At 38.0% G+C, this 27109-nt stretch overlaps 2 protein-coding genes across 9 annotated transcripts in view; both read right to left on the bottom strand.

Annotated features, from left to right (window-relative positions):
- BCO2 (beta-carotene oxygenase 2) overlaps positions 1-19106 on the bottom strand; it is a 46962-nt gene extending 27856 nt beyond the window's left edge. Inside the window, exons 1-3 of one of the 2 annotated variants that reach the window (XM_042957884.1) lie at positions 18131-19106; positions 12062-12266; positions 140-351 (exon numbers count right to left, since the gene is read on the bottom strand). In XM_042957884.1, coding sequence (XP_042813818.1) covers positions 140-351; positions 12062-12266; positions 18131-18218 — 505 coding nt within the window. In that variant the 5' untranslated portion in view covers positions 18219-19106. The remainder of the gene's footprint in view (positions 1-139; positions 352-12061; positions 12267-18130) is intronic. The other variant, XM_007074844.3, reaches the window with a different exon arrangement.
- A 1814-nt stretch (positions 19107-20920) lies between these two features.
- TEX12 (testis expressed 12) lies at positions 20921-25988 on the bottom strand. Of its 7 annotated transcripts, none has more exons than XM_042957885.1 (5): positions 25899-25988; positions 23496-23574; positions 22596-22707; positions 22453-22504; positions 20921-21686 (listed from the first exon to the last, which is right to left on the bottom strand). In XM_042957885.1, exons 1-5 carry the CDS (start codon positions 25961-25963, stop codon positions 21542-21544), a joined length of 453 nt encoding a protein of 150 aa, XP_042813819.1. In that variant the 5' UTR covers positions 25964-25988; the 3' UTR covers positions 20921-21541. The 7 variants fall into 7 exon arrangements, with proteins under 7 accessions (XP_042813819.1, XP_042813825.1, XP_042813824.1 ...); XM_042957891.1 differs by having other exon boundaries at positions 25886-25973; XM_042957890.1 differs by lacking the exon at positions 25899-25988 and adding an exon at positions 25604-25856.
- Between the last annotated feature and the right edge of the window lie 1121 nt (positions 25989-27109).

Here is a 27109-nt window from a genome sequence, read left to right as displayed (position 1 = left end):
CAGTTTAAACATCCTCTTATACCAAAAAAAAAGAAAAAAATTCTACTTCAAGATACGTATTTATATAGATTGACATACATCATAATTAAATAGTCATCACTATCACCCAGAAATTCTGAGCACAGTAAAGGCTGCTTACCAGGCACTTCAAACTTTGATAAGAAACGTTCAAAAACATTCTTGCAGGGATCAGGGACAGCCAGCGTGCCAAATTCTGAGATCACAATTCGATCATGAACACTATTGGCCTTATAAGTATCACTCTGTAGGAACTTGCTTCTATATGTCACTGTGCCCTTCTCCATCCTGAACTGGTGAAGCAAAGCCATCCCATCAAACCAGTGATTGTACCTTCAGACAGCAGCAAAAACAGAAAGACAAATATCAGTAAGAAAAACACAGGGGCAAATGAATGCCTTCAAATATAGAGATAAGGAATTGGAATGGGTTCCCAGCACAACCTGTTTAGTTTGAAAACTTGAGTAAGAGATGACACCTTTTGAGTATATCCTGAAATCCAACGGAGAAGAACAACTTACATTCTTCTGACCCTTACTCCCCTGTCAAAAAAACTCACACTTAGAAGGTTGAAAATAACACTCCAAACTGGTGACTCCTAAAATAAGTCTGATTTTTACCCTATAGCCAGGAAAATAGCATAAGAGGATATGAAATACTTGACATTCTCCAAGTTAAAATGAGTTCCTAAGCTTTAAGAAATAATAATCTTCATATCTTATGTATATATTATGTTTTCCATTTACTTTAAATTTTTCAAATTTATCAGAATTATGCTAAAGAACAAATAAGATTATTAATCATCTTGGTACGTATGATTACAGTAGAAATTATCTATGTAAATAATGGAATATAGGGGCACCTGGGTGGCTCAGTCAATTAAGTGTCCGACTTCAGCTCAGGTCATAATCTCGAGGTCCATGAGTTCAAGCCCCACATCGGGCTCTGTGCTGACAGCTCGGACCCTGGAGCCTGCTTCAGATTCCGTGTCTCCCACTCTCTCTGCCCCTCCCCCACTCATACTCTGTTTCTCCCACTCTCAAACATGCATATGTTAAAAAAATTTTTTTTAAATAATGGAACATCAAAAAACCATAAGGAAAAGTTTATAGCTTTGCTTTTAAACAATTCTTTTTTTTTAATGTTTGTTTGTTTTTGAGAGAGAAACAGAGCACGAACAAGGGAGGGGCAGAGAGAGAGGGGGAGACACAGAATCTGAAGCAGGCTCCAGGCTCTGAGCTGTCAGCACAGAGCCTGATGTGGGGCTAGAACTCACAAACTGTGAGATCATGACCTGAAGCCAAAGTCGGACACTCAACCAACTGAGTCACCCAGAAGCCCCAGTGGCTTTGCTTTTAAAAGAGTTTCACATCATACAGTCTTTTCTTTCATGTGCTTAATATGCTGAATGCTTAGTATGTCTTCAGCACAGATAAGCAAGGCTAACACCATTGTGTTAAAATGCAATGGCCCTGGAAGCAAGGAATCAAAGAAATATTTGTATACCTGTGTTTATAGCAGCATTATTTATGATAATCAAAAAAATGGACAACCTAGTGTCCATTAAAAAGGAAGGAAAGGAAATTCTGTCACATGCTACAACACAGAAGAACTTTGAGGACATTATTATAAACAAAACAATCTAGTCACACACACAAAAAGGTAGAGTTTCAGTTCTGCAGGCTGAAAAAATTCTGAAGATCTGTTCCACAACAATGTGAATAAACTTAACACTAACCTTTACCTCTAAAGATGGCTAAGATGGTAAATTTTACATTACATGTTGTTTACTACAATAAAAAAATGCAGGAAATAAAATTAAAAGTAAAACAAGACTCTCTTTGCCCAGTGATTTGAGATGCCATCTTATAATAAATTAAATTTCCATTAGTTCTTGGGTTTATTTCTTGGCTTTCTATTCTATATCACTTGTTTATTTATTTATGTACTGATATCACAATGTTTTTTAATCATAGAGTGTTTATAGTATTTTTTAATGTCTGAAAAGGCTAGTCCCTTCACTGAAAAATCTTCTTTTTTTCATGTTTTCTTGACTATACTTGCATATTTATTTTTCCATATAAACTTTAGTATTGATCTAATTTCCTTTAAAAGCTTGTTGGAATTTTAAAGATTGTATTAAATTTTAAAATTAACTTAGGGAATACTGACATCTTTATGATGTTGAATTATCCTATTCAAGAACACAGGATGTTTTCTCATTTGCTTGATTGCGTCTTTTAGGAGTCTTGTGATTTTAGAGAGAGAGTGAGTGAGTGAATGAGAGTAAGGGAAAAAGGCAGGGGGAGAGAGACAGAGACAGAGAATCTCAAGCAGGCTCCATGCTCGGTGCAGGGCCCAACATGGGGCTCTATCCTATGACCCTAGGATCACAATCTGAGCCAAAATCAAGCGTCAACAGACTGAGCCACCCAGGCACCCCAAGGAGTGTTTTAAAGTTTGCACATTTCTTATTAAGTTCCTGAATATTTAATCTTCTTTGTTGCTACTGTAAAAGTTTTTTCTACCATTATGTGCCCTAACTAGTTATCGTTTGTGTATATGAAGGCTATTGATTTCAGTAGGTTAATTTTACATCCTGTTACCTTACCTTTTATTGTTTGAATTGGTTTTGTCATTGATTCTGTGTGGTCTTCCAGATTTACTAGGATATCATCTGCAAACAGAGAGTCTTACCCTACTAATCTTTGGGCCTCTAATCAGTTTCTTTAGTCAGACTGTATTGGTTACATCTGGTTGAAAAGCAGTGGAATAGGGGACATCCTTTCCTTGCTCCTATCTTAAAATACCTATAGTGTTTCTCATTTTAATATCACTGGTTTTAAGATTAAGAGTAAAATATATATGTTTGTGTATGCATGTATACATATATACACACATATATAAATATATAAATGTGTATATATATACACGCATACACACAAAATGTATTATATGTATACGTATATATACATATACACATACTTATACCTTTATATCCACATGTATATATACATATATATCCACATACATATATTTATATATAAATATATTATTACATATATACTGGATGTACTATATTTACCTGTATGTGTATATATGTGTATGTATGTATATAAAATCACATTAACAAAGTATCCATCAAGTCCTGTTTTCTTGAGTATTTTTATGAGGAACGGATGTTGAATTCTGACAAAAGTTTTGTCAGCATTTATAGAGATAATCCTATGACTATTTATCCTGAGACCTATTAATATGGCATATATTAATGGATTTCCAAATAACGAAACTACTTTGCACTCTTGAAATTAATCCATTGTGAATTATATTTTTATATAGTGTTGGATTCTATTTGTTATTAAAATATTTTTGTACTGTATTAGCACTATATATTTTTTATTTTTTCATTGATATTCATAAGTAATATGAATAAATAAATTTTCTGTACTGTCTGCATCATGTGTAGATAATGAACATTATACTTGTTTCATTTTCTCTGAAATGATATACAGAGCTTTAGGACTATTTGATATTTGAAGGTTTGGTAGCATTTCTCTATGAAGAAATCTGGGCCTGGTGCTTTTTTTGAGAGGAAGATAATTAACAAGTACCCCTTTTTCCTCTATAAAACCTGTTCTGTTCAAACCTGCTATCTCTATGAATTTTGGTAATCTGTGTTTTCCCAGAAAATTATCCATTTCACAAGGTTCTGAAATGTATCTGCATAAAGGCCTAGAAAGTCTCATAAATTTTATCTATTTCAATGGATTTCTTTCCACTACCATTTCCTGTTTTGAATATTTGTACTTCCTCCCTTTTTCTTCTTGATTATGTTAGCTGGTAGTTTCTCTGTTTCAGTAATTTTTTTTTAAAAACACTAAAAACAAAATAATTTCAATAATTATTGCTATTCTTATCTAAATACCTCTAAAACTACAATACATAGTCTCAAACACAATACTCTGGGTATAACACCAGACACTCAGTTTCCTCATTTAAGAGACTTCATGTTCTTTTATTTTCTTTTTTCTTTATTTTTGGTTACCACCTCATATTGTTGACTCACACTGAACTATCAACTAAAACCCCTAAGTAATTTTTAATACATTCTGCTGTTAAGTCACATCACTTTCATCCTTGCACTTATAAAAAATTTTTTCATCTACCTAATAATATATTCAACTTGTTAGATTCCATTTCATAAGATCCTTCTAGACTAGACCCTATCATTCCATGTATTCATTTACTGAAACCAGCCAACTTTTCTTGAGCCCCTGCTATCTGCCAGGCTTGTGCCAAGACCAGTGCTTACAGGCACATAAATAACTATATCATAAAGTGATTGCTGAGACAACAGAGAAGTAATTAAAAAAAATACTATATATGACAGAAGGAGCAACTACCTGACAGGACTGTGCTAAGCACTTTACCATATCCTTTCCTGTAGACATAAAAATAAATATAGGAAATAAATATAGGGACACCTGGGTGGCTCAGTCACTTGGGCGTCAGACTTCGACTCAGGTCATGATCTCCTGGTTTGTGAATTCGAGCCCCGCATTGGGCTTTCTGCTGTCAGCATAGAACCTGCTTTGGGCCCTCTGTTTCCCTCTCTCTCTGCCCCTCGCCCCATCTCTCTCTCAAAAATTAATAAACATTAAAAAAATAAAAATTTATTTTATATATAAATATAAAATATTATTTTAATAATTATTTATTTATCACACACAGACTGATCCTGTGAATAAATATTAATACCAAGGTACAGAATAAAAACATGCCAGGGTCACAGGGCTGGTAAGTGGCAGGAAAGAGATTTGAATTCAGTGCTGACTCCAAATGCTGGGATCTTACAACATCCCAAAAAGTAAGGTGAACTAGAAAAAAAGCAATTTGGCAGGAAAGGGAGTGGGGGGACAAGGGCACTAAAGGGAAAGAAGAAAATGAAAATGTACTGACTGCCAATTCACCACCCACCTCCCCCACAAAGACGTTTATCTGAAAAGAGACCTGTAGTGCAAGCCTAGGCGCCGAGGAGCTCTGCTGCTTGGTTCTAAAGTTTACCAGGGCAGCAGATGAAACGCCATATGCTTTCAGAGGCTGTTACAGTCTAGGGATTGGGCCAGTAGTTTCATTTTTCTCTTCCTTCTCCCGCTTCTGTTTGCCTTCTAATCCTTTTTCAGATTACAACTTGTTGAAATCCAGATATATAAACAGAAAAAAAGCACACCTTTGCTAATTAGGGCCAGGGGGATCCATAGGCCGGCTCATTTACCTTCTTTTTCTCTACCTCCAAACTACCTCCCAATCTCCCAGCCCCCTCACCCACAACTCCACCAGAGGCATCTAAAGTAACTTCTTAAGCGCTTTTTACACAGCTGGGGGTGAGGAACACACTGCATTTTAATGCCTTTCAGCACTAGCATTTTATAAAATCAAGTGAAGACAAGATGCAACAGGTTCAGCAAATTAAAATATCTGGAATATTAAGAAATATATCTTGAATATATAAATATTAATAAATATATCTTGCTCCTAAAGTTTATCTCTTTCCAATAACAGCTAGGAAAAGAAGAGCTGGACCATGATCAGAGTGTCACCAGGCCTAAGGGAATAATGTAGCTAACACAAAGTAGAATGGAAGGGGAGGGGCTTAGAGAATGGGAGAATGAGGAGTCACTGTTTATTTATTTATATTTTTTTAACAGGAGAAAAGTATACATTTTATTAAATTTCTACATGTCTGTGGGGGCCTTTGTAGGATAATGAAGCCCTGGAGAAGTGACTAGAGCAGGAAGCTTTCATACCTTTTTTTTAAGACAAGAAACAATAAGTTTGTGAGGAAACGACGAGACCAGGAGTCAGGGCTGGGGCAGTAAACTGGGAGAAGCAACATGAGCTATATGAGAGAAGCAAACCTAGCGGAAGATGAGGCTGTTTTAATAAGCTTGTACATAAGATCCATTTCAATGTCCGTTCCCAGGCTCTGGTGATAAGAGCCTCCTGGTACAGGGAGGGCTCCCTTCCTGTAGGAAATTTTATGGCCTGTTTTTAGGTAGAAAAGGGGAGGTCAGGAGCCCTTCTTGCATCTGCTGTTTCTCAAGTGCCTTCAGCTCAGTATGCCGAAGTGGCGTATTTTGGAATACGTGTCCTAAACTCCTTCAAGGACAAGGGGAGGACTGGAAGAAAATGTAGAGGATTCCTCTCTTCCCTTAAATTGTATTACTTCATGTTTTTTCCTTCTGCAATTTTAATTTAATTTATTTTTTAAGTTTATTTATTTATTTTGAGCAAAAGAGAGAAAGAGGGAGAGAGAAGACGAGGAAGAGAATCCTAAGCAGGCTCCTTGCTGTCAGTGCAGAGCCCCACCTCACCAACTGCAAGACCATGACCTAAGCTGAAATCAGGAGTCTGACCTTTAACCCACTGAGCAACCGGAAGTTCCTGCCATTTTAATTTAAATCGCACATCTATGTAGTTTAAATGCACACACATAGTTCAATTTCATATATGTAGTTTTAAAGAATCGACCAATTCCAAAAAACTTCCTATGATAAACTGAAGTCTCTAATCCTTTTACTCCATTTTCCTGTCCCTAGAGGCCAACGCTTTCAAATACTTTAATCTGACTCTTGATTTTTACTTCCATATTGCTAATTAACATGCTTGTTATTTTTCACATTAGACTTTTATTGGCTTTCTACTAGGAAAGATAAGGATTTAGCTCTCCTCTCTCTCCCCATCTCCACTATGCATGAGCACCCCTTAAATCTCCCAATATTTTAAATATCACTATCATAATATTAGTTAGATTAACACTTAATATTCATATTATTGACTATAAAAATGTCATTCACAACACAATCATGTAGAAAACTATAATTACTTTTCCTTCCTTATGCCATTTTCTATTTTTCCTAAAGTTGATTTTTCTTTTTTCTTTTTTTGTTTGTTTATTTAATTTAAATCCAAGTTAGTTAACATCTAGTGTAATAATGATGTCAGGAATAGAATTTAGTGATTCATCACTTACATATGGCACCCAGTGCTCATCCCCACAAGTGCTCTCCTTAATGCCCATTGCCCAATTAGCCCATCACCTCACCCAACACTCTGCCAGCAAACCTCAGTTTGTTCTCTGTATTTAAGAGTCTCTTATGGTTTGCCTCCCTCCCTCTCTGTTTTTTAAAAAAAAAATTTTTATGTTAATTTTTGAGAAAGAGAGAGAGACAGCATGAACAGGGGAGGGGAGAGAGAGAAAGAGAGAGAAAGAGAGAGAGAGAGAGAGAGAGAGAGAGAGAGAAGACACAGAATCTGAGGCAGGCTCTAGCCTAACAGCTGTCAGCACAGACCCCGATGCAGGGCTCGAACTCATGAACCTTGAGATCATGATCTGAGCTGAAGTTGGACACTCAACTGACTAAGCCACCCAGGCGCCCCATCCCTCTCTGTTTTCATCTTTTTTTTTTGCTTCCCTTCCCCTATGTTCATCTGCTGTATTTCTTAAATTTCACATATGAGTGAAATCATATGATTATTTGTCTTTCTCTGGCTGACTTATTTCGCTTAGCATAATATATTCTAGTTCCATCCACATTATTGCGAATGGCAAGATTTCATTCTGATTGCTGAGTAATATTCCATTGTGTGTGTGCATGTAGATATATATGTATATGTATGTATACATGTATATATATATATACACACACACCACATCTTCTTTATCTATTCATCAGTTGATGGACATGTGGGCTCTTTCCATACTTTGGCTATTGTCAATACTGCTGTTATGAACATTGGGGTACACGTGCCCCTATGAATCAGCACTCCCATATCATTTCGATAAAATCCTAGTAGTGTTATTGCTGGGTACAGGGTAGTTCTATTTTTAATATTTTGAGGAACCTCCATACTGTTTTCCAGAGTAGCTGCACCCGTTTGCATTCCCAGAGGAGTCACTGTTTAATGGGAACAGAGTTTCAGTTTGCAAGATGAAAAGTGGATGGATGGTGGTCATGACAGCACAATAATGTGTATGTACTTAATGTAACTCAACTGTACACTTAAAAATAATTAGGATGGGTAAATTTAATGCTATGTGTATTTTACTACTTTTTTTAAAGGCAATGTTTCCTGCAATATCATTCAGCCATTAAAAATAATGGTCATTCACTGAGGGTTTAGGGGGGGTGGGAGGGAGGGCAGGGTGGGAGGGAGGGCAGGGTGGGTGATGGGTATTGAGGAGGGCACCTTTTGGGATGAGCACTGGGTGTTGTATGGAAACCAATTTGACAGTAAATTTCATATATTAAAAAAAAAAATAAAAAAAAAATAATAAAAATAATGGTCATTCAGATTTCATAGCAACATGCATAAAAGGCTTATGATAGTGTGAAAGTTTTTAAACCAGAGCCAAAAAAAAAATCAGTTAATATCCAAAACAAAAAGAACCCACACAACTCAATACCGAAAAAACTAATAATCCAATTAAAAAATGGCAGAAGGGGGTACCTGGGTGGCTCAGTCAGTTAAGCATCCAACTCTTAATTTCGACTAAGGTCATGATCTTGAAGTTCATGAGATGGAGCCCCGAGTCAGGCTCTGAGCTGACAATGTGGAGCCTGCTTGGGGTTCTCTCCCTCTCTCTCTGCCCCTCCCCCACTCATCACATGCGCTCATGCTCTCTCTCTCTCTCTCAAAACAAATAAATAAATTAAAAAAAAAAAAAGGGCAGAAGATCTGCATAGACGTTTTCCCAAAGAAGACATGAAGATGGTCAATAGACACATGGAAAAATGCTCAGTATCGCCAATCACGACGTAAATGCAAATCAAAACCACAATGAGATATCAACTCACACTTGTTAGGATGGTTAGTATCAAAAAGACAAGAAATAGCAAGCACTGGTGAGGATGTAGAGAATAGGGAACCCTTGTGTATGTACTGTTGGTGGGAATGTAAATATGCACAGCCACTGTCAGAACTACCATATCATTCAGTAATTCTACTTCTGGGTACTTATCTAAAGAAAACAAAAACACTAACTCCAGAAGATATCTGCACCTCCATGTTCAATGTAGCATTATTTACAACAGCCAAGAGACAGCAACAACCTACATTTCCATCAGTGGATGAATAGATAAAGAAGATGTGGTATATGTAGACAGTAAAACCTTGGTTTGTGAGCTTAATTCATTCCAGAAACACGCTTGTAATCCAAAGCACTTGTATATGTAAGCAAATTTCCCCATAAGAAATAATGGAAACTCAGATGATTTGTTCCACAACCTAAAAATATTTATATAGAAATGATTACAATACTTTAATATAATACAAAATAATAAAGAAAATACAAAATACAAAGAAAAACAAATTAACTTGTACTTTCTTTGAAAACCTTCATGACTGGGGTCAGGGAGACAAGAGAAAGGAGGGTTACTGTGTAGGATGACTTTCACTATCACTAAGGGAATCACTGCTATCTATTGGCTCAATGGAATCTTTTTCTGCATGGGGCCATTGTATATGCTTGCACAGATGTACACTACAGTACAACATTAATAAACTCTTGTCATATACTGTTATTTATTTTATTTTTTTAATACTGTATTTAATGTAACTGGCAATAAGGCAGCAGAGGAAAGGGTCTGTATCTGCAGGAAGCCTGACCTAGAATGAAGCAAAGCATTCCTAAGCTCACTTTGGATGGAAAAGCAAAGGACTGCTCATAGGTTCTTTGAACTGACAAAAAATACACTAGTGCCAGTTGTAGGACCCTTCCAACGTTCTAAAAAAAATCACTGATTTCTACCAAACACGGTAACCTGAGACCAAGCATCCAAGCATGGGACACAATCACTCACAATCCCTCAGAGAGAGAGAGAGAGAGGGAGAGACAGAGAGAGAGAGAGAGAGAGAGAGGAACCAATGGCTCAGTTGTGATCATGTGACGTTTGGTATCACGTACTACTCGTATTGCAAGGCATTGCTCGTTTATCAAGTTAAAATTTATTAGAAATCTCTGCTCACTTTGCAGAACACTCACAGAACAAGTTATTCACAATCCAAGGATTTACTGTATACAGTGGAATATTAGTCAGCCACAAATAAGGATATCTTACCATTTGTGACAACATGGTTAAGGGCATTTTGCTAAATAAAATAAGAGACAGAGAAAGACAAAGAAAATACCATATGATCTCATTTATATATAGAATCTTTAAAACAAAACAAAACAAAAACCCCAAACTCATACAGAACAGATCAGTGATTTCAAGAGATGAGGGGGTAAGGTTAGGTGAAATGGGCAAAGGAAGTTAAAAGGCACAAAAATAAGTTAAGCAATGGGAATGTAATATACAACATGGTGACAATAGTCAATAATACTGTATTGTATATTTAAAAGCTACTAAGAGAATAAATCTTAAAAGTCCTCATCACAAGAAAAAAAATGGTTTTGTAACTGTGTGGTGACACATGTTAACTAGACTTACTGTGGTGATCATTTTGCAACAATACAAATATTATCCATTATGTTTTACACCTGAAACTAATATAATGTTAAGTCAATTATACCTCAATTTTAAAAAGTTTACATACAAGGTGTCTGGAAGGCTCAGTCAGTTAAGCATTAGACTCTTGGTTTCAGCTCAGGTCATGATCTCACGGTTTCATGAGTTTGAGTCCCACATAGGGCTCTGCGGTGACAGCACAGAGCCTGCTTGGGATCCTCTCTTTCCCTCTCTCTCTGCTCCTCTCCCACTCACACTATGTCTGTCTCTCTCAAAATAAATAAATGAACTTTTAAAAAGTCTACATACAATATGAGTGTAATTGTTCAAAATAAATCTGTTCAAAATAAATCTTGTTCAAAAGAAATGGGGCAAAGACTAGCAGGAGATACATTAAAGTGCTAACAGAGAATGTGACCCACATTTTCTCCCACTCTGTTCTTTTATTATTTTTTCTAAGTTTATTTTTGAGAGTGAGAGAGTGTGAGCAAGGGGGGGACAGAGAGAAAAAGAGACAGAGAATCCCAAGCAGCACAGAGCCCCACGTGGGGCTGGAACCCATGAACCATGAGATCATGGCCTGAGCTGGAATCAACAGTTGGATGCTTAACTGACTGAGCCACCCAGGGTACCCAAGCCCCACTCTGTACTATATTTCAAAAAGTTTTATACAGGTAAAAAGTTTTATAGTGAAAAAAAGTTTCTATTATTTAAAAATGTTTAAAGCAAAGAAGATTCCTCCCTTACCATAAGGGTTTCTTTACACCACTTCATGTCCCTACTAACCACACACAGAAATAATGTACTAAAGAGTTATTGGTCTTTTTCATTTATTTCCATGTATTGATTGAGTGCTATTTAAGAGCAGGGCACTGTCCTAAATACTGGGGATACAGGGCGAACAAGAAAAAACTCCCTGCTCTCATGGAATTTTTATTCTAGTGGAGGAACACAAACAAAAAGTACTAGACATTGATAGTGTTGTGCAGAGAATTAAAATAGGAAATATAATTACTAATAGCATTTTTAGATTGGGACATTGGGGAAGCTCAAAGGACATGAGACTTGAGCTGATACAATAATAAGAATCAGACTTGGAAAGACAGATGAGAGCCAATGCCAAGACCCTGAGCAAAAATAAATGTGCCCAGTTTGAGGAACCGAAAGAGCCACTGTGTCTGGGGGACACTGGGTGAGGGAGCTGTATGAGGTGAAGACATTGCTCCTTCCTTCAGGAACTTGTGGCGAAACAGAGCTCAGTGGTCATACAGACGGTTCCTGACACTTCTCTTTTGGCATGAGCCTTCAAGAGAACTCCAAATTCAGAATATTCTGCAGAGCAGAAAAGTCAGGACTTTTTAAGAAAAAGAATTAAGTTTCTTTTTCTTTTTCCCGTAGACTACAGCTTCCTCATGTGTAATCAAAGGGACTGCATGACAATGTTAGCCTCAGAGAGAAAGCAGACGTAATGTATATTCCATAGAACCAGCCATGCTAAAACATCCAAATGGTTTTCCAAATTCAAGACTTACTTATCCTTCCCGAATTCAAATTTCCCAGGCCCAACTCGAAGCAGGTAGCCACGGAGCCACTGAGGAAAATGTCCTCGGACGCGAGCAGAGACAATCTGTGGTGTCTCCTCCACCGTGGTTACTAGTGGTGCAATACATGGAAGCCTCTCTTGCTTACTGAAGATTGCCTTCTTCTGACGAGTACTTTCCACATACTTCTTCAAAACTGTGAAGAGGAAACCAGGAGCACAAAAAATTTTACCAATCTTCCATAAACATGCCTGTTTCTCCCTCAGACAATATTCTTATCTACTGGTAAAGGAAAAATAAACCTATATATGGGTCCAAATATAGTCTCCAAATTCCTCTCTTCCCTCATTGTCAGACCATCAACTCTCTGGATCTCCATTTGTGAAGCACAACAATCCTCTTTGTATTCTTGCAGTACACTCAGGACTTAATTATTATTATCATTTCTCATAGTTGAACAATACTCCTCTTTTCACAAGACCGAATCTACATATTAACCCAAGATGTGCTAACAGCAACCTCATTGCTAGGATTTTTAAAAAATGACCACTAGGGGCGCCTGGGTGGCTCAGTCAGTTGAGCGAATGACTTGATTTCCACTCAGGTCATGATCTCATGGTTCATGGGATCCAGCACCTTGTTGGGGTCTGCACTGACAGCACAGAGCCTGCTTGGGATTCTCTCTCTCCCTCTCTCTCTGCCCCTCCTCTACTCAGGCGAGTGCACTCTCTCTAAGTAAGGAAGGAAGGAAGGAAAGAAAGAAAGAAAGAAAGAAAGAAAGAAAGAAAGAAAGAAAGCAAGCTAGCTTAAAAAAAAATGACCTGTATTCATTACTATCATAATTACTTTTGATCCACCAGAATGGGATCCCAAAGATTTCCCAGCGATTTATAAGAATTTAGTAGGGTCTGTAGTTCAGCTTCTTCCATTTTAATGGCATACACTTGAATGTACATGGCATTTTCTAAAAGAAGGGTATCATAAATTAAATTAAGCAGTGATACTTGGTCTGAAATTACTTGAAGTTCAAAAGCCACAAGAAGAAAAAAATCATTATTATATAATAAGAAGGTAAAAATTATCCCTGTTAAGGGCACCTGGGTGGCTCAATCAGTTAAGCATCTGACTTCGGCTCAGGTCATGATCTCACGGTTCATGAGTTTGAACCCCACATCGGGCTCTGTGTTGACAGCTCAGAGCCCGGAGCCTGCTTCAGATTCTGTGTCTCCCTCTCTCTGCCCTCCTCTGCTTGCACTCTATCTCTTGAAAATAAATACTAAAAAAATTTTTTTAATTATCCCTCTTCATATTTATTTCGTGTTCGTTCACAAGGTAGTGTTGCCTAACACAGAGGGATAGTCAGATATATAATTAACTAGTGCCTTATTTTACTTAAAATTTTAACAGTGATACAGAAGTCTAAACTAGAAAAACTAACACATAGAGACCCTATTTTTCTCAAGAAGTGAGACTTGCATTATTTTAGCCAAATATTTTACAGTGTTATATCTATTATCCCATTTCTTTCAAATCTTCATAAAATTTGGTTTAGAGTACATGATTCCTTCTACTTTCCAATAATAAACAATTCAGTCAAACCCAACTATTTTCTGAATTCCCAAATAAAATTGACTCTTACCCTGAATGCCCTTCCTACTAATCTACCCCTAAGGAAATTCTAGTATTGTTCAAATTCTATCTCAAATGCTACTTCCTTTAAGAGGAAGTATACTGTAATATTTAAGAAGAGTATTGGCCCAGGTCCTGCCTGGCTGCAGATTGCTAGGGTTCAAATCCTGGCCTTCTGTTTTCCAAATAAATAACCTTTCTAATGAGGATAATAATATGGCTATATATAATAAATGAGTTAGGTTATGTAAAGTTTTTAGAAAATAGTAAATACTCAAAAAATGCTATCATTATTTCCATAGCTTTTAACAATCAATCCAACAAGATGTAATATCATCCTCCTTTGAATTATGTATTCCTTCAACAAAGGGGTAACTGGTAAGGGATAAAAAGTATTAGAACCTGATGTAGGGATGGCTGGGTGGTTCAGTGAGTTGAGAGTCTGACTCTTGATTTCAGCTCAGGTCATGATCTAATGGTTTGTGAGATCCAGCCAAATGTTGGGCTCCATGCAGACAGCATGGAGCCTACTTGGGATTCTCTCTCCTTCTTTCCCTGCCCTGCTCACATGTGCTCATGCACACTCTCAAAATAAATGGATAGACTTAAAAAATAAAACCTGATGTGGGCACCTGGGTGGCTCAGTTGGTTGAGAGTCTGACTTCGGCTCAGGTCATGATCTCATGGTTCATGGGTCTGAGCACCTCATTGGGCTCTGTGCTGACAACTGGAGCCTGGAGGCTGCTTCAGATTCTGTGTCTCCCTCTCTCTCTGCTCCTCCCCTACTTGTGCTCTCTGTCTCCCTCTCAAAAATGAATAAACATTTAAAAAAAATTTTTTAAACCTCATGTAAACGAATTCACTGCCTAATAAACAAACAGACCATTTATACTGTAATCCACATTTTGAGCACTGTTTCTCAAAGTATAGTCTGAGAACTACTTGGAACAGAAATAGATATTACTGCTGAAATGGAGATTCAAGGACTTCATCTTGGACCTAATCAGAATCTCTAGGGTATAGCAAGCAAGTATTCTTAGGCACACTAAAATATGAGAACCACACTATTGGAAGTAGAGGTATAAACAGGATGTTTTGCAAACCTGGGAGGTGGAAACCCTTGGTTATTTATCTTACTACTTTTATTTATATTCTGCATATTCATCTCACTCTCCTCTTTTATTAACATAAATATCCTGAGGTTTTTACTCCTCTCACTTTTTTTTTTTACTCCTCTCACTTAAGTAGAATTACATTGAATACCCTGATTGGACAATGGTCTGAATAGAGATTCAATAATTTAAAACATCTTACATTTTATTTTTTTTTTAATTTTTTTTTTTAATTTTATTTATTTTTTAGACAGAGAGAGATACAGCATGAACTGGGGAGGAGCAGAGAGAGAGGGAGACACAGAATCTGAAACAGGCTCCAGGCTCTGAGCTGTCAGCACAGAGCCCAACGCGGGGCTCGAACTCACGGACTGTGAGATCGTGACCTGAGCCGAAGTTGGACGCCCAACCGACCAAGCCACCCAGGTGCCCCTAAAACATCTTACATTTTAGAAAAAGTTTATGTGTGTATACATTCTGTACTCCATAGCATACTATTGGCAGTTTATTATATACTCTTCAGACTTTTCACAACATTGGATATTGTGTTCTAGACCTCCTTAAACCCCTTTCTATTATTGGTTCCTGAGACACTGCACTTTTCTAACTTCCCTGCTCCCTCTTTGTTTGCATATTGCTAGCTTCACTTATTAGCTGACAGCCTTGGGTAAGTTACTAACCACTCTGAGCCTCAAGTTTTTTGTTTTTTGTTTTTTTTTTAAATTTTTTTAACGTTTATTTATTTTTGAGACAGAGAGAGACAGAGCATGAACAGGGGAGGGGCAGAGAGAGAGGGAGACACAGAATCCGAAACAGGCTCCAGGCTCTGAGCTGTTAGCACAGAGCCTGATGCGGGGCTCCAACCCACGGACCGTGAGATCATGACCTGAGCCGAAGTCAGACGCTTAACCGACCAAGCCACCCAGGCGCCCCGAGCCTCAAGTTTTTCAACGATAAAATGGGGGTGCCGTGGGGATAAAAGAAAGGTAATTCTTCCTATTTATGTTGGTTGTCATAACTAAATATAACGATAGTAGAGCATTTGCAAACATTAACTCCCTTCATTAGCCCCTCTTCCCCTTATCACCTCAGGAGTGTGTTCCTAAAGTCTGATCTTGGATCTTTACTCTTTAATGTCAGCACACTTCCTCAGTAGTCTCATCTAGTCCCTTAATTTCACCAAGTACTTCTTGCAGACGATTCTTAACATGTCAAAAGAGAATTCTTCATTTTCCCCCTTCTAAATCAATTTTTCCCACATACTAAATCACCTAGCTTCAAAATCTCTGTGGGCCTTGAATTCCTCTTCTTCACTGTCCCCTCACATTCACTAAGTGGTTAAGTTCTGCTGAGTATACCAGGACAGGGCCAGGAAGAGAATGCTAAGGGGATGATATAGGGTAGGTGTAAATTACTAGGGCTCAGTTTACAAGGGTTTCTGGGGGCAAATCCTTTGTAAGGAATTTTACCTGTCCACCCCACCTGGGCAGCACCTCCAATTTTTCTTCTGGACCAAACCTGTCCTCATCAGCATTGATGCTTCCACTTCTCTTGCCATATCAGTCACTTTCTTTCTACTGTCCTAATATAGGCCCTCACAACCTCTTAGATGATATTATCACAGCCTCTTAATCACATGAAATTAGATAGGGAAGCTATCTCCTATGCCAGAGCCTCCGAACAGGTGGGATGGCCAGAGGCTCCAGGCCAATTGCCTCCAGTTTTAAACAGCTCATGGAGCTCCAGATACCAATTTACTCCAGTGTGAGCTAGAGTTATTATCATTTTCTTTTTTTTTAAGTTTATTTATTTATTTTGAGAGAAAGCGTGTGTGTGCGTGCGTGAGCGGGGGAAGGGCAGAGAGAGGAAGAGAGAGAATCCCAAGCAGGCTCCTTGCTGTCAGCACAGAGCCTGATGCTGGTCTCCATCCATGAACCATGAGATCATGACCTGAGCCGAATCCAAGAGTTGGATACTTAACCAACTAAGCCACCCAGGCACCCCAATATTATCATTTTCTATGCGTGGTATCATGTGGAAAAGGTTGGGAAGCACTGCTACTAAATTAATCTAAGTACAGATCTGATTGTATCATATAATCCTCCAAAAGCCTTCAGAAATGACTCCTCACTGTCTACCAAGTAAAGTCTAAACCACTTGGCCAACCACTGAAGGCACTGCACAGGCTCACACCAACCTACCTGTCCAGAACTACCCCTGCCCGCCCCCACACTAAGGTCTTCTGTTCCAGCCAAACTAAAACACTTCCTATTTTCTTCTCCTCATTATAATTATACCCTTCTCAGGGAACCTGGGTGGTTCAGTCAGGTAATAATCTGTCTTCAGCTCAGGTCATGGTCTCGCGGTTTGGGGGTTTGAACCCCACATCAGGCTCTGTGCTGACAGCTTGGAGCCTGGAACCTGGGCAGGATTCTGTGTCTCCCTCTCTCTGCCCCTCCCCCGCTCACACTCTGTCTCTCTGTCTCTCTCAAGAATAAATAAAAAATTATATCTGTCTCTTCAACTAGGGTATTTCCTATCTCCTCCAGGTGAAATTCACTTACCCTATGCATCCTTCAGGATTCAGTACCCATGTCACCCACTTCATAAACACAACATTCCCATTTCCTATAGCAAGAACTAATTCTCCTTAGTCTGAACTCACACAGCATCTATTTCAGCTCTGTTAGGGCACTTAACTCTGTCTTGTGCAATAAAGATGAATATACTTTATTAGTGGTATTCCTTGAGTACAGAGTCACTTGTTTTTACCCCCACTCCAGTACCTAACACATTGCTTTGCATACTGCAACCACTAAATTGTTCAACAATTTTCTAGTGCATATCGGTATGATTTCTGTTAGCTCAGCATCAGCCAATTTCAAGAAAGAAAATCATATAACAATAGTAGCTATAATAGAAAACTACAAAACAATAACCAGAGGTTTTAAGGCAGTCCCCCAAAATGCAAATAAAAGAACCAAACATTTATATTAGGAAGTGTAGCAGTGATTTTCAATTGGGACAGGTCTAAATAGTGAATATTCTTCCTAGTGCATACAAAAGAGAATCCCTAAACCGTGAATCCTGCCCCATGTTATGTAAAGTATGCAAACGAAAGGCTGTTTCCCTGACGAGTAAACAAATCCTGACTCAGCCTTCCGTAACTCCCAGCTCTGTGGTGTTGCTGTCTGTATCTGCTACACACAGAGTGAAAAGGTTCAGAAGCCCCCAGTATTCTTCAGGAAAGAGGCACAGAGTTCTAAGCCTGAGCAGGCAGAAGAGGAAGAAGGGGAGGAGAAAGGGGCAAATCCCTTACCTGAGATCCAACGTACCATCACAGAAAGGAAACCCACTGCAATGGTAGAAAGGTTGCTGACAAAATGGAGAAAGATCTGAAAAAACATTCTGGTATTACATTCAGTAGCAACAGATCCGTGATTTCCAAAACCTCACACTCACTTCCTGGTCTGTCTTTGGCTCACTGACAGGAAAGGAGGGAATGCGGGCAGGAGGCAGGGAGGTGGTGGTAAAGGGGCAGGGCTTCCAGATGCCTGCAAACTTTTAGTCTCCTTTCCACAAGAAGTATCCCAACCTATGATAAGTAGTTGTTTGAAATTCTGAAATTGGACCATCAATAGCGGTCTCCCTTCCTAAACTTTCCTCTTTTAAACTTGTTGTCACATTACAATGAAGCCCCTTGATCCATGGGTTCCATTTCATTATGCTGCTCCTCTCCTCTGAAAGGTTCACATCTCTGTCCTTACAGAATAAAGTCCAAATGTAGTCTGTCAATAAAGGACTCTACAATCAGGCCACAACCTACCTTTCCATTGTCTGCCTGCTTGTACCATATCATCCTTCCTTTTCTTTTCCATTTATTTAATTTACAAGACATATTCTGATAATCTAGTATGAATAAGGCCCTGTGAAGGTATGCCCTAATGTATAATGATTAACAAACTTTTGAGCACCAATGTATCAAATACTGTGCTACAAATTGAGAATATAAGAAAACAAGATTCAATCCCTCCTCTCTAGTGGTTTAGATGATACACTATTCCCTTCTGTGAATTCTCAGTTCAGGAAAAAGCCTATCCAACATACCATGTGTTTGTGTTTTTGTTCTTCTGTGCCATTTTAACAAACTTTCCCCTGCCTGAAATACCCTCCTTCTTTTCAAAAACCCATTTTACTACTTCTCTGACCCCTTTGCCAAATGCCTTCTAGTAACTCCAACTAAAAGGAATTAACTAGTACTGCACAGAAATATATATATATATATTTTTTTTAATGTTTGTATTTATTTTTGAAGGAGACAGACAGAGCATGAGCAGAGGAGGAGCAGAGAGAGAGGGAGACACAGAATTCGAAGCAGGCTCCAGGCTCTAAGCTGTCAGCACAGAGCCTGACGCAGGGCTCAAACTCACGAACCATAAGATCATGACCTGAGCCGAAGTCAGACACTTAACCAGCTGAGCCACACAGGTGCCCCTATTTTTTAAGTTACTTATCATGTTTTCTTACCAAAGACATGTAAATGTATTTCAAGAAAGGAGTGGTTACAAATGTCAGAAGGGAGAACAAAAAGTATCTTAAACTATGCTGTATTCCCCACAATGCCTAGCAGAGTATGACGTACAAAGATATTCAATATACATTTTTATTGGTAACCAGTAACAAGTAATTTACAAACACGTGGAATTTTATTGAAATGAGTGATAGTAGAAGTGTAAATTAAAAGGCAATGGTATTTCTGGAATAGCCTGTCTCCAGTTGCTAATTATTCAGAGAATTATTCTTGCTTATGTGGATGGTACCAAAGACATCAAAATTTAATAAAAATCTGTCTTATTTAGGCTTTTAGGAACTTTCATCCTAGTAAACACATTTTGACTAAAAATCAGTTCCCTAGGTGTGTTTTTTGTTTTTTCCTTTAAGGAGTCTCCATGCTCAAGACAGAGCCCAACACCAGGCTTGAATTCACAATCCTGAGATCAAGACCTGAGCCAAGATCAAGATTAAAGTCGGTTAAAGGCTTAACCGACTGAGCCACCCAGGCACCCTAGTCTTAATCATACCAATGAAATGATCAGACCAATTCTCTGAACTGCACAGGAAAGACCCTGATGTTTGATAATGGTGACACTAACAAGATATAACAAGTATATTATGAAATGTACTCTGAAACAATCTGTTAACTTTATCTTTCTCAATAGTAATTAATGTTTATAAAACAGTAACTCAGGAACATTTCTTAGTTATGATGTGCCAGTAGAGACATCTTTGTTTTTAGAACATTAAAAAATTCTGTAAGGTAACAGACTAACTCAAAATCCAGGTGATATGTCATATCAACTCAAATATAGTCTTCTGGTTACACTGTTATTTTAAAATTCCATTTCTAAGAGTTACTTCATTGACCTCCAAACTATCCTGTGTCATTACCATATCCCTCCACAAATCTAATAATTTTTTCTACCTAACCCATATTTTTAGTAAACATTTTATTTTATGGTTTTCAATCCTTTTATGTTATGTGGTATATATGCCTTAAAATAGTAATCTGATTGCTGTTCTGGCAGTCAAATTAGATTTTACATTTACAAGGCAGCAAGGCACACATGCTGTCCACCAGAAGAATATCAAATTCCCTGTGGTGCTGTTTATAAATATGCACAAATTTGTGATTGCTTATATATGTAAAATAGACATAAAATAGATTGAATGATCTAGATGACTGAAAAATGTGTGCTGTGATTTTTAAAAACCTGATTAACATAGTTATCACATATAATTATATAACATATTAAAAGTTTTCAATAAAATCATAGCAATACCTTTGAACATTTTTTATAGTTTGTTTTTTTGTTTTGTTTTTTTTTTTTTAGCTAGATGAGTATTAGAGATCCTCTAATTGAAATTCAATTAATGAATCATAACAGGTTTGAAATGACTTACCAAGGTTGTCTTCTTGTTTGGCCAATTTTTACTTGTGGATCACTAACTTTTATCCCATATCACACAATGGCTAAGGTTTCTAAGTATAATTTATTAACTACACCACTGATAAGGTTGATATGTAAAAAAGCCAACTCATATAAAGTTCTGATTAGTAATTTCTGGTTTTTATTTTATCACTTTTACCACAAGAAAATAATTTTAAACCAAGAATTTTTATTAGCCATATATTGTAACTAATAGAGAAAATAATCAAATGGTAACATTAAATAGCAATAGCTTAGCTATATCTTACTACATATTGTGACACTGGACAAATTATCTTTAGGTTTCGTTTTTTTTATGATGTTGACCATGAAAAACATTTTAAAACTATCTCCATAGCTACCTATCTGCTACTTAGAGTACTGCAAAGAAAAAGTGCAATATTGTTACATATTACCAAATTAACTCATTGAGTCCTCTTTTAGAAATTTAAGAAATGCTAGGAGGTTTAAGGGGAAAAAAAAGAACCTACATATAATTTAAATAATTTACACTTTTATGAAATATGCCAAATATTTAAGCCTCAAAAAAAAAGGTACATACTTCATATTATTGTCCAGCATAAAGCCCCTTTTAAATCTAGAAAAGAAATTCAAGCAGTTTCCCCTTCTATGTTTAAGGTACACAGTTTCTTTAATAACTAGAGAGGTGTCAGAGCATAAATGTCATTCTCTTAATACAACAATAATGGGCTTAAATTCTCAGCTTATTTTAAGTACAAATTTTATCTGTGCAGTGTGTTTGCAATCACTGTAAATCTCTGTCTCAGGAGCTCTCTTTTTTGTATTAGAAAGTTTTCAATAGTATTGGCTTCTTTGAAGAGTCCATCTATCTCGTCAATATAAGATGCATCTACTGCTGCTCTCTCACTAATGAGGAAAAAAAAGTTTTTATGTTAAACTAAATAGTAATAACATCTAGTGACACTATCATAGTGATGTTTTTTATTATGGCTATACTAGTTAGCTACTTCATTTAAATAGCTTTGCACATTAAAAAACTTCATTAATTTACAAACATTTCAGTAAAAGTTAAATTAGTCACATAAATATTTTTAACTATTCAAAGTCTCCTGACAGGGCAAACTATGTATCTTACATTATAATTCTAATATTAAACTACATACATTATTTTAACAGTCACACAAACCATCATCCGAATACTATGATTGTCCAGTAGTTTAAAAAACAAATACCTAATAAGCTTGATAATCTCAGAGCAATAAAATATTTAAATTAAGTCAGTCCTCAAATATACAGACATAATATTTAAATATTTCATAAATATTTTATATTTAATATCACTCTTATTATCATTAACTTCAATAAATGACATTTTTCTCAAAGAAGTTTTTTTGTAACATGTTAAATGTTGTATCATCTAATTAGAGACCTAGATATATCCAGCCTAATATTTAGCTCTGGTAATAACAAAACAAAGGATGTTTAGTGGAAAAGTTGGGATTAATCTTCAAAAATAACCAATTAATCTATTATAAATGAGATAGAATAAAAAAACTGAAATTACAATTGCTGGATAGGTCTGCAACCACTGAATTAAACTTCCTATTACAGAGTTTCCAGAAAAAATTATTTCTAAGATAAAGATTCATGAGGTTATGCTATAAGTACTTGCCTTAAGATCTTTGCATATGCAGACAACATTAGATTAATTTCTTTGCTCATGTCTGTTCAAAAAAAATCACCAAGTTATGAACTGTAACAAATTTTCTGTATTATAAAATCAATGTATAGAAATATAAGCATTTTATATATCACCATTCAAATCTTTCTCCAGGGATTCATCTTTATAAAATAGTCCAGAGCTTTCAGACAAAGAGGAATCTGATTTTCCAAGAGAGGACAGATGTGGACTATCTGGCATTTGAGGCTAATAGAAGAAAGTAAAGAAAATAGATAAACAGTCAACAAGATCCTTAGGACATATGCATTCTGCTGTCCCAAAAGGCAAATAAAACATCTTTCAGAAAAAAAAGCACACATGCTAGAAATTATATGTGCTCATGTCCTAATCAGCCATTTAAAATTTTATTATCAAGAAAACTTTTAGGCCTAACAAGCACCTTGTTCAACATACTAAATTTTACTTTGGTTTTACATTAGACTTTGATTATGGTTTTAATCCCTTGATGGAAAAAGTTTCCTGTATCTTGCACCGGTAGATATTCCCATAGCAATATAGTAAAACTTTCAACTTAGACAATAGCCAAATGCTGGCAAAATTATGCAAGATTACATAATCTTTAAGGAAGAAAATAATGTTCCAAATGCAAACAGATCAACTGGCGGAGGTAGTAGTGAAGAAGAGCAGGATACAATGCTCTTAATTTAAAATATCAGCAACTATAGTACCTAGGTATCCTTATTATAGCAAAATACTTATTTAAAACCCAAGTATCACATATGCATGAACATGAACCCATTTCTGTCTCTACATCACGAATTATAACAAAGAAGTCTCCCAATAGTTTCTTGAAGGCCTATACTAGTTAATGAAAAAGCGGCTAGAGTCAACATAGTTCCTGCTGGGACAACCCCAGTCCTGGGAGTATGAAAACATTAAATTCCATTGATCAACAGAATTTTCTGAACTAGAAAATATTTGAGAGGTGTAAAAAATAAAATCAAAGATTAAGGCTCCAGGAGCATATAGATTACCTCCAGCTCTCTTGGTCTCTTGCAATTTCTAGTATCAGGTTTTACAACTTGACTCGCCATCATATTCTGGAGGCAAGGGCTGCAAAGTTTAGAGGAATGCCAGATGTAAGTACAAACTGCATGCTACAGCTTTTTTGAATCTTCCCCTTTCTTTCCAGTCCTGCTGATTTAATTTAGGCTGTCATTATCTGTCACTTATCTGAACAACTCAATTTCTCCCTTCCCTATCCCATCCTATCAACTGCTGTTTGGGCCATCTTTCAAAACTCTGATTACCGTATTTCTTCAACTCAAAAACCTTCCCACTATTCATTGCTCCAGAACAAATTCAATTTCCATGGAATGGCATCCAAAGTCCTAGATCACCTGCAGCCAATCTATCGTTCCCATGATTTTCATCTACTCCCTCTACACAGGATCAGCCAAACTAGTCTCTTTGGCACTTCTGCCTTGTTTCTGCCAGAATTTAAGATTCTTCTACCTTCAAAAAAATCTTAACATTGAAATATATCTCATAGTTCATCTAATCCAATGTCATTTTTCACAGATGTGAAAACAGGAGCAGAGACCGTTGACCGAGTTCAAACAAGTAAAACTGAGCCAGACTAGAACCAAGACCTCTTGGTACCTGAGTGTCTACTGTCCTATCTTACCTTAATATAGCATCAAACTTTCCTTTTAAATTACTTTCCCATGAATTCTGAAGATCACTTCTCCAGGAATCTGCAAGATTACATTTAAACTAACGAAAAATGTAAACAACTACAACGGGAGGAGGTCTCTACGTCTCAGGAGATGATACTCAACTATCAATTTACTTTGCTTTAAACTCTGGTCCTGGATAACTGAAATGAATGTTTGATTAGTCATATATCATATTCACATAAATAAGACACAAAGACAGCAACAACAAATAATAGAGAAAGATGTCCTTTTGGTAAATTCCCTACAGCGCTCCTACACTCCTTCCAGCACCTTTAGGCGGCAAGAGCTGTAACGATAATACGCAGACAATATTACGCACGCCCAGGAGCGCTCACTTTGCCTTGAGAAGTTCGAAAAGAGAAGCCAACGTGAAAGCCGCTCTCTTTTCCCTTCCCCTTTTTCTCTTCCCTTTTCCTTCTACACCTCTTCTCTGCTCTCCCAGAGTAACAGAATGTGCATATCGATGAAATGAAAACTTCTAGAGCTAGGTAACTGTGCCTCTGCAAAAACAAGTCCGTTTTTCTGTCAGAACCTAGGTCCCAGCGCACTCCACAGGGCTGCCCCAAGAGGCCGGAAGTGCTCCTGTGACAAACCCCACGATGCAATCCAAAGCTCTGGTGCCCTAGACATTACACGGCACTGCCCCTGTGTCTTACGCAACTTCTCCTAGTCTTCTCTTTCTTCTCAACGCCCAGTGGGCCCCTCAGACCTTTTCACCTGCCTTTTTTTCTCACTTCCCTCCCCGCCGCCTTTCCTCCCTAGTTGTGTTTCAGACCCATTAACGTCCCGAGAGGAAGCGCCCATCCTCTTACTGCGCTGTTTCACACTCTCAAGGGCACGCATCCCTCCAGCCCCACCCCAAGCCTGGGCTACTACATGGCGTCCGCACCTTCTACCTCAGCAAAAGCATGGGAATGAAGAGGCGCAGTGCGCGCGAGTGCGCATGCGAGTGCGCGGACTCCACGGCCTCCCAGCGGGCAGCGCAAGGGTCACGTGACGGACCGCGCAGCCGCCCTGGAGGCCAGCCCCGAGTCTGGCTAGGGGGTGTGGGGGCGAGGGGGCGGGGAGACGGGGGGGGGGGGGGCGAGGGAGCGGGGGGGGGGGGGGCGAGGGAGCGGGGGGGGGGGGGGGGCGAGGGAGCGGGGGGGGGGGGGGGGGCGAGGGAGCGGGGGGGGGGGGGGGGGACGGGGGCACAGGGCGGGGGGAAGCCCTCGTGCACTTCACTAAGGGGTGGCTTTCTTCCATTGCTCTCCCGCTGTCCCCCTGGACTTGGAATCTCTGAAATAAAAATCTACCCTTGCTTCCACGTGTGTATTTGGGGAAGGTGGGAAGAATCTGAGTCTAGTCTCTCAAGAAAGAACATGAATTTAGAATTGCCCAAGAGAGGCTGGGGTGTGTCTCACCTGCTTGGAATCTCAGTAAAGGAACATGGGACCCCTGACACTACTTTTCAAGTAAAAGTTACATCCTGTCCCAGGTGGCACGTTTGAAGGAGGGGTTTAAAGCTGAATTCCCGCAGGCTCTCAAGCGAAACTTCCAGACCCAGACCCTCCGTTCCTTCGCTTCCTTTTCTTTGGTGCAACCACACTTTCAGAATCACACCCTTTTGGAAGATTGCTTTGTTGATATGCTAGTAGGTTTAGTCAATATTTTGAAATATGATTTCAAAAAATTTTGTAACATACGTGGCCCACGTACTTGGAAGTTAGTCTCATGAGTGCTCTCATGTGGTGACTTTGACCTGCAATTTCAAAGATAGACATTCTAAAGTTATGCCCAGTTAGTTGATGTGGAAGGGGAAAATATGACCTCATAAAACAAAGGTCAATAACCCCTAATAAATTCCAGGTACACACTCTCACACCTTAGCGAACTATATTTAACTTAACATGGTTTTTCCGTTTGGCTTACCTAAATGTTAATTGTCATAAAGACTCGGGAGTTGTGTGCGTGTGTGTGTGTTTGACTCGGGAGTGTGTGTGTGTGTGTGTGTGTGTGTGTGTGTGTGTGTGTAATTTATCGGCTGTTTGTGAAAAAGCCATTCGTTTTAAGTAAGTTCCCAGAAAATAGGTACTCAGTTTGTTTAATTTGATTTGCTAATATTGTGAAATAGAAGTTACTTAATCGACTAGATGATTAGGGTGCAGTTTTTGACAGTCTTTTTGGAATCCCTATCACCGTCTGAGCACTGATAGCAATCTGTGTTGAAATTTTCCCCATGTGTGGTAAAATGAGGGGGAAAAAGTAATGAGTTTTTCATAAAGCCACAGCATTCACTTGAAAGAATTGTCCTTTAGTCTGATACATGTCCTTCCTAGTTTTTTTGGTGTTAAAACGGTCTGTCATAAAATAAAAATATAAAGACTTTTAAGATTTTTAATGCCCTTACTTGGCAAATTATAAAGTTGCCCACTCTTCTGCATTGTTAACATTATTGTCACTATTATTTTTGATAGCCTATTAAATCCAATTCCTCTTCTAGCCTTCACGTTGTATGGTATCTAAAGAGGTAGTTATCTAGTTCTTAAAGTACCTCCAGGAAAAATAATTCCACCTAATACATAAATGTTTACACCAAATTAAGAGAACACCATGGACATTTTATTTTATTTTTAAAATGTTATCTCCATTGGGGTGCCTGGGTGGCTCAGTCAGTTTTGCCTCTGACTCTTGATTTCTGCTCAGGTCATGATCTCACAGTCATGAGGTCAGGCTCCAGGCTGGGCATGCAGCCTACTTGGGTTTCTCTCTCTCCCTCTCCCCTGCTCACTCACTATCTCTCTAAGAAAAACAATAGTTATCTCTGTTGTAAAAACTAAATGAGTAAGAAATGAGAGTGTGTGGAAAGTTTTATAGTTGCCTAGTGCTTTATGGGCGCCTGTGTGGCTCAGTAGGGTAAGCGACCGACT

The sequence above is a fragment of the Panthera tigris genome, chromosome D1, assembly GCF_018350195.1.
Source record: "Panthera tigris isolate Pti1 chromosome D1, P.tigris_Pti1_mat1.1, whole genome shotgun sequence".
Classification (NCBI taxonomy): domain Eukaryota; kingdom Metazoa; phylum Chordata; class Mammalia; order Carnivora; family Felidae; genus Panthera; species Panthera tigris.
The sequence above is the reverse complement of the archived record's forward strand: the minus strand, read 5'-3'. Positions and strand labels throughout refer to the sequence as shown.

Coding starts and splice junctions, on each gene's coding strand:
- TEX12 (XM_042957885.1), bottom strand. CDS start 25,963: ATGTCTATCTTTGAAATTGCAGGTCAAAGTCACCACATGAGAGCACTC. Junction 23,575..25,898: donor CTCATGAGACTAACTTCCAA/GTACGTGGGCCA, acceptor TAAACTTTGCAG/CCCTTGCCTCCAGAATATGA. Junction 21,687..22,452: donor GCATATGCAAAGATCTTAAG/GCAAGTACTTAT, acceptor TTTCCTCATTAG/TGAGAGAGCAGCAGTAGATG.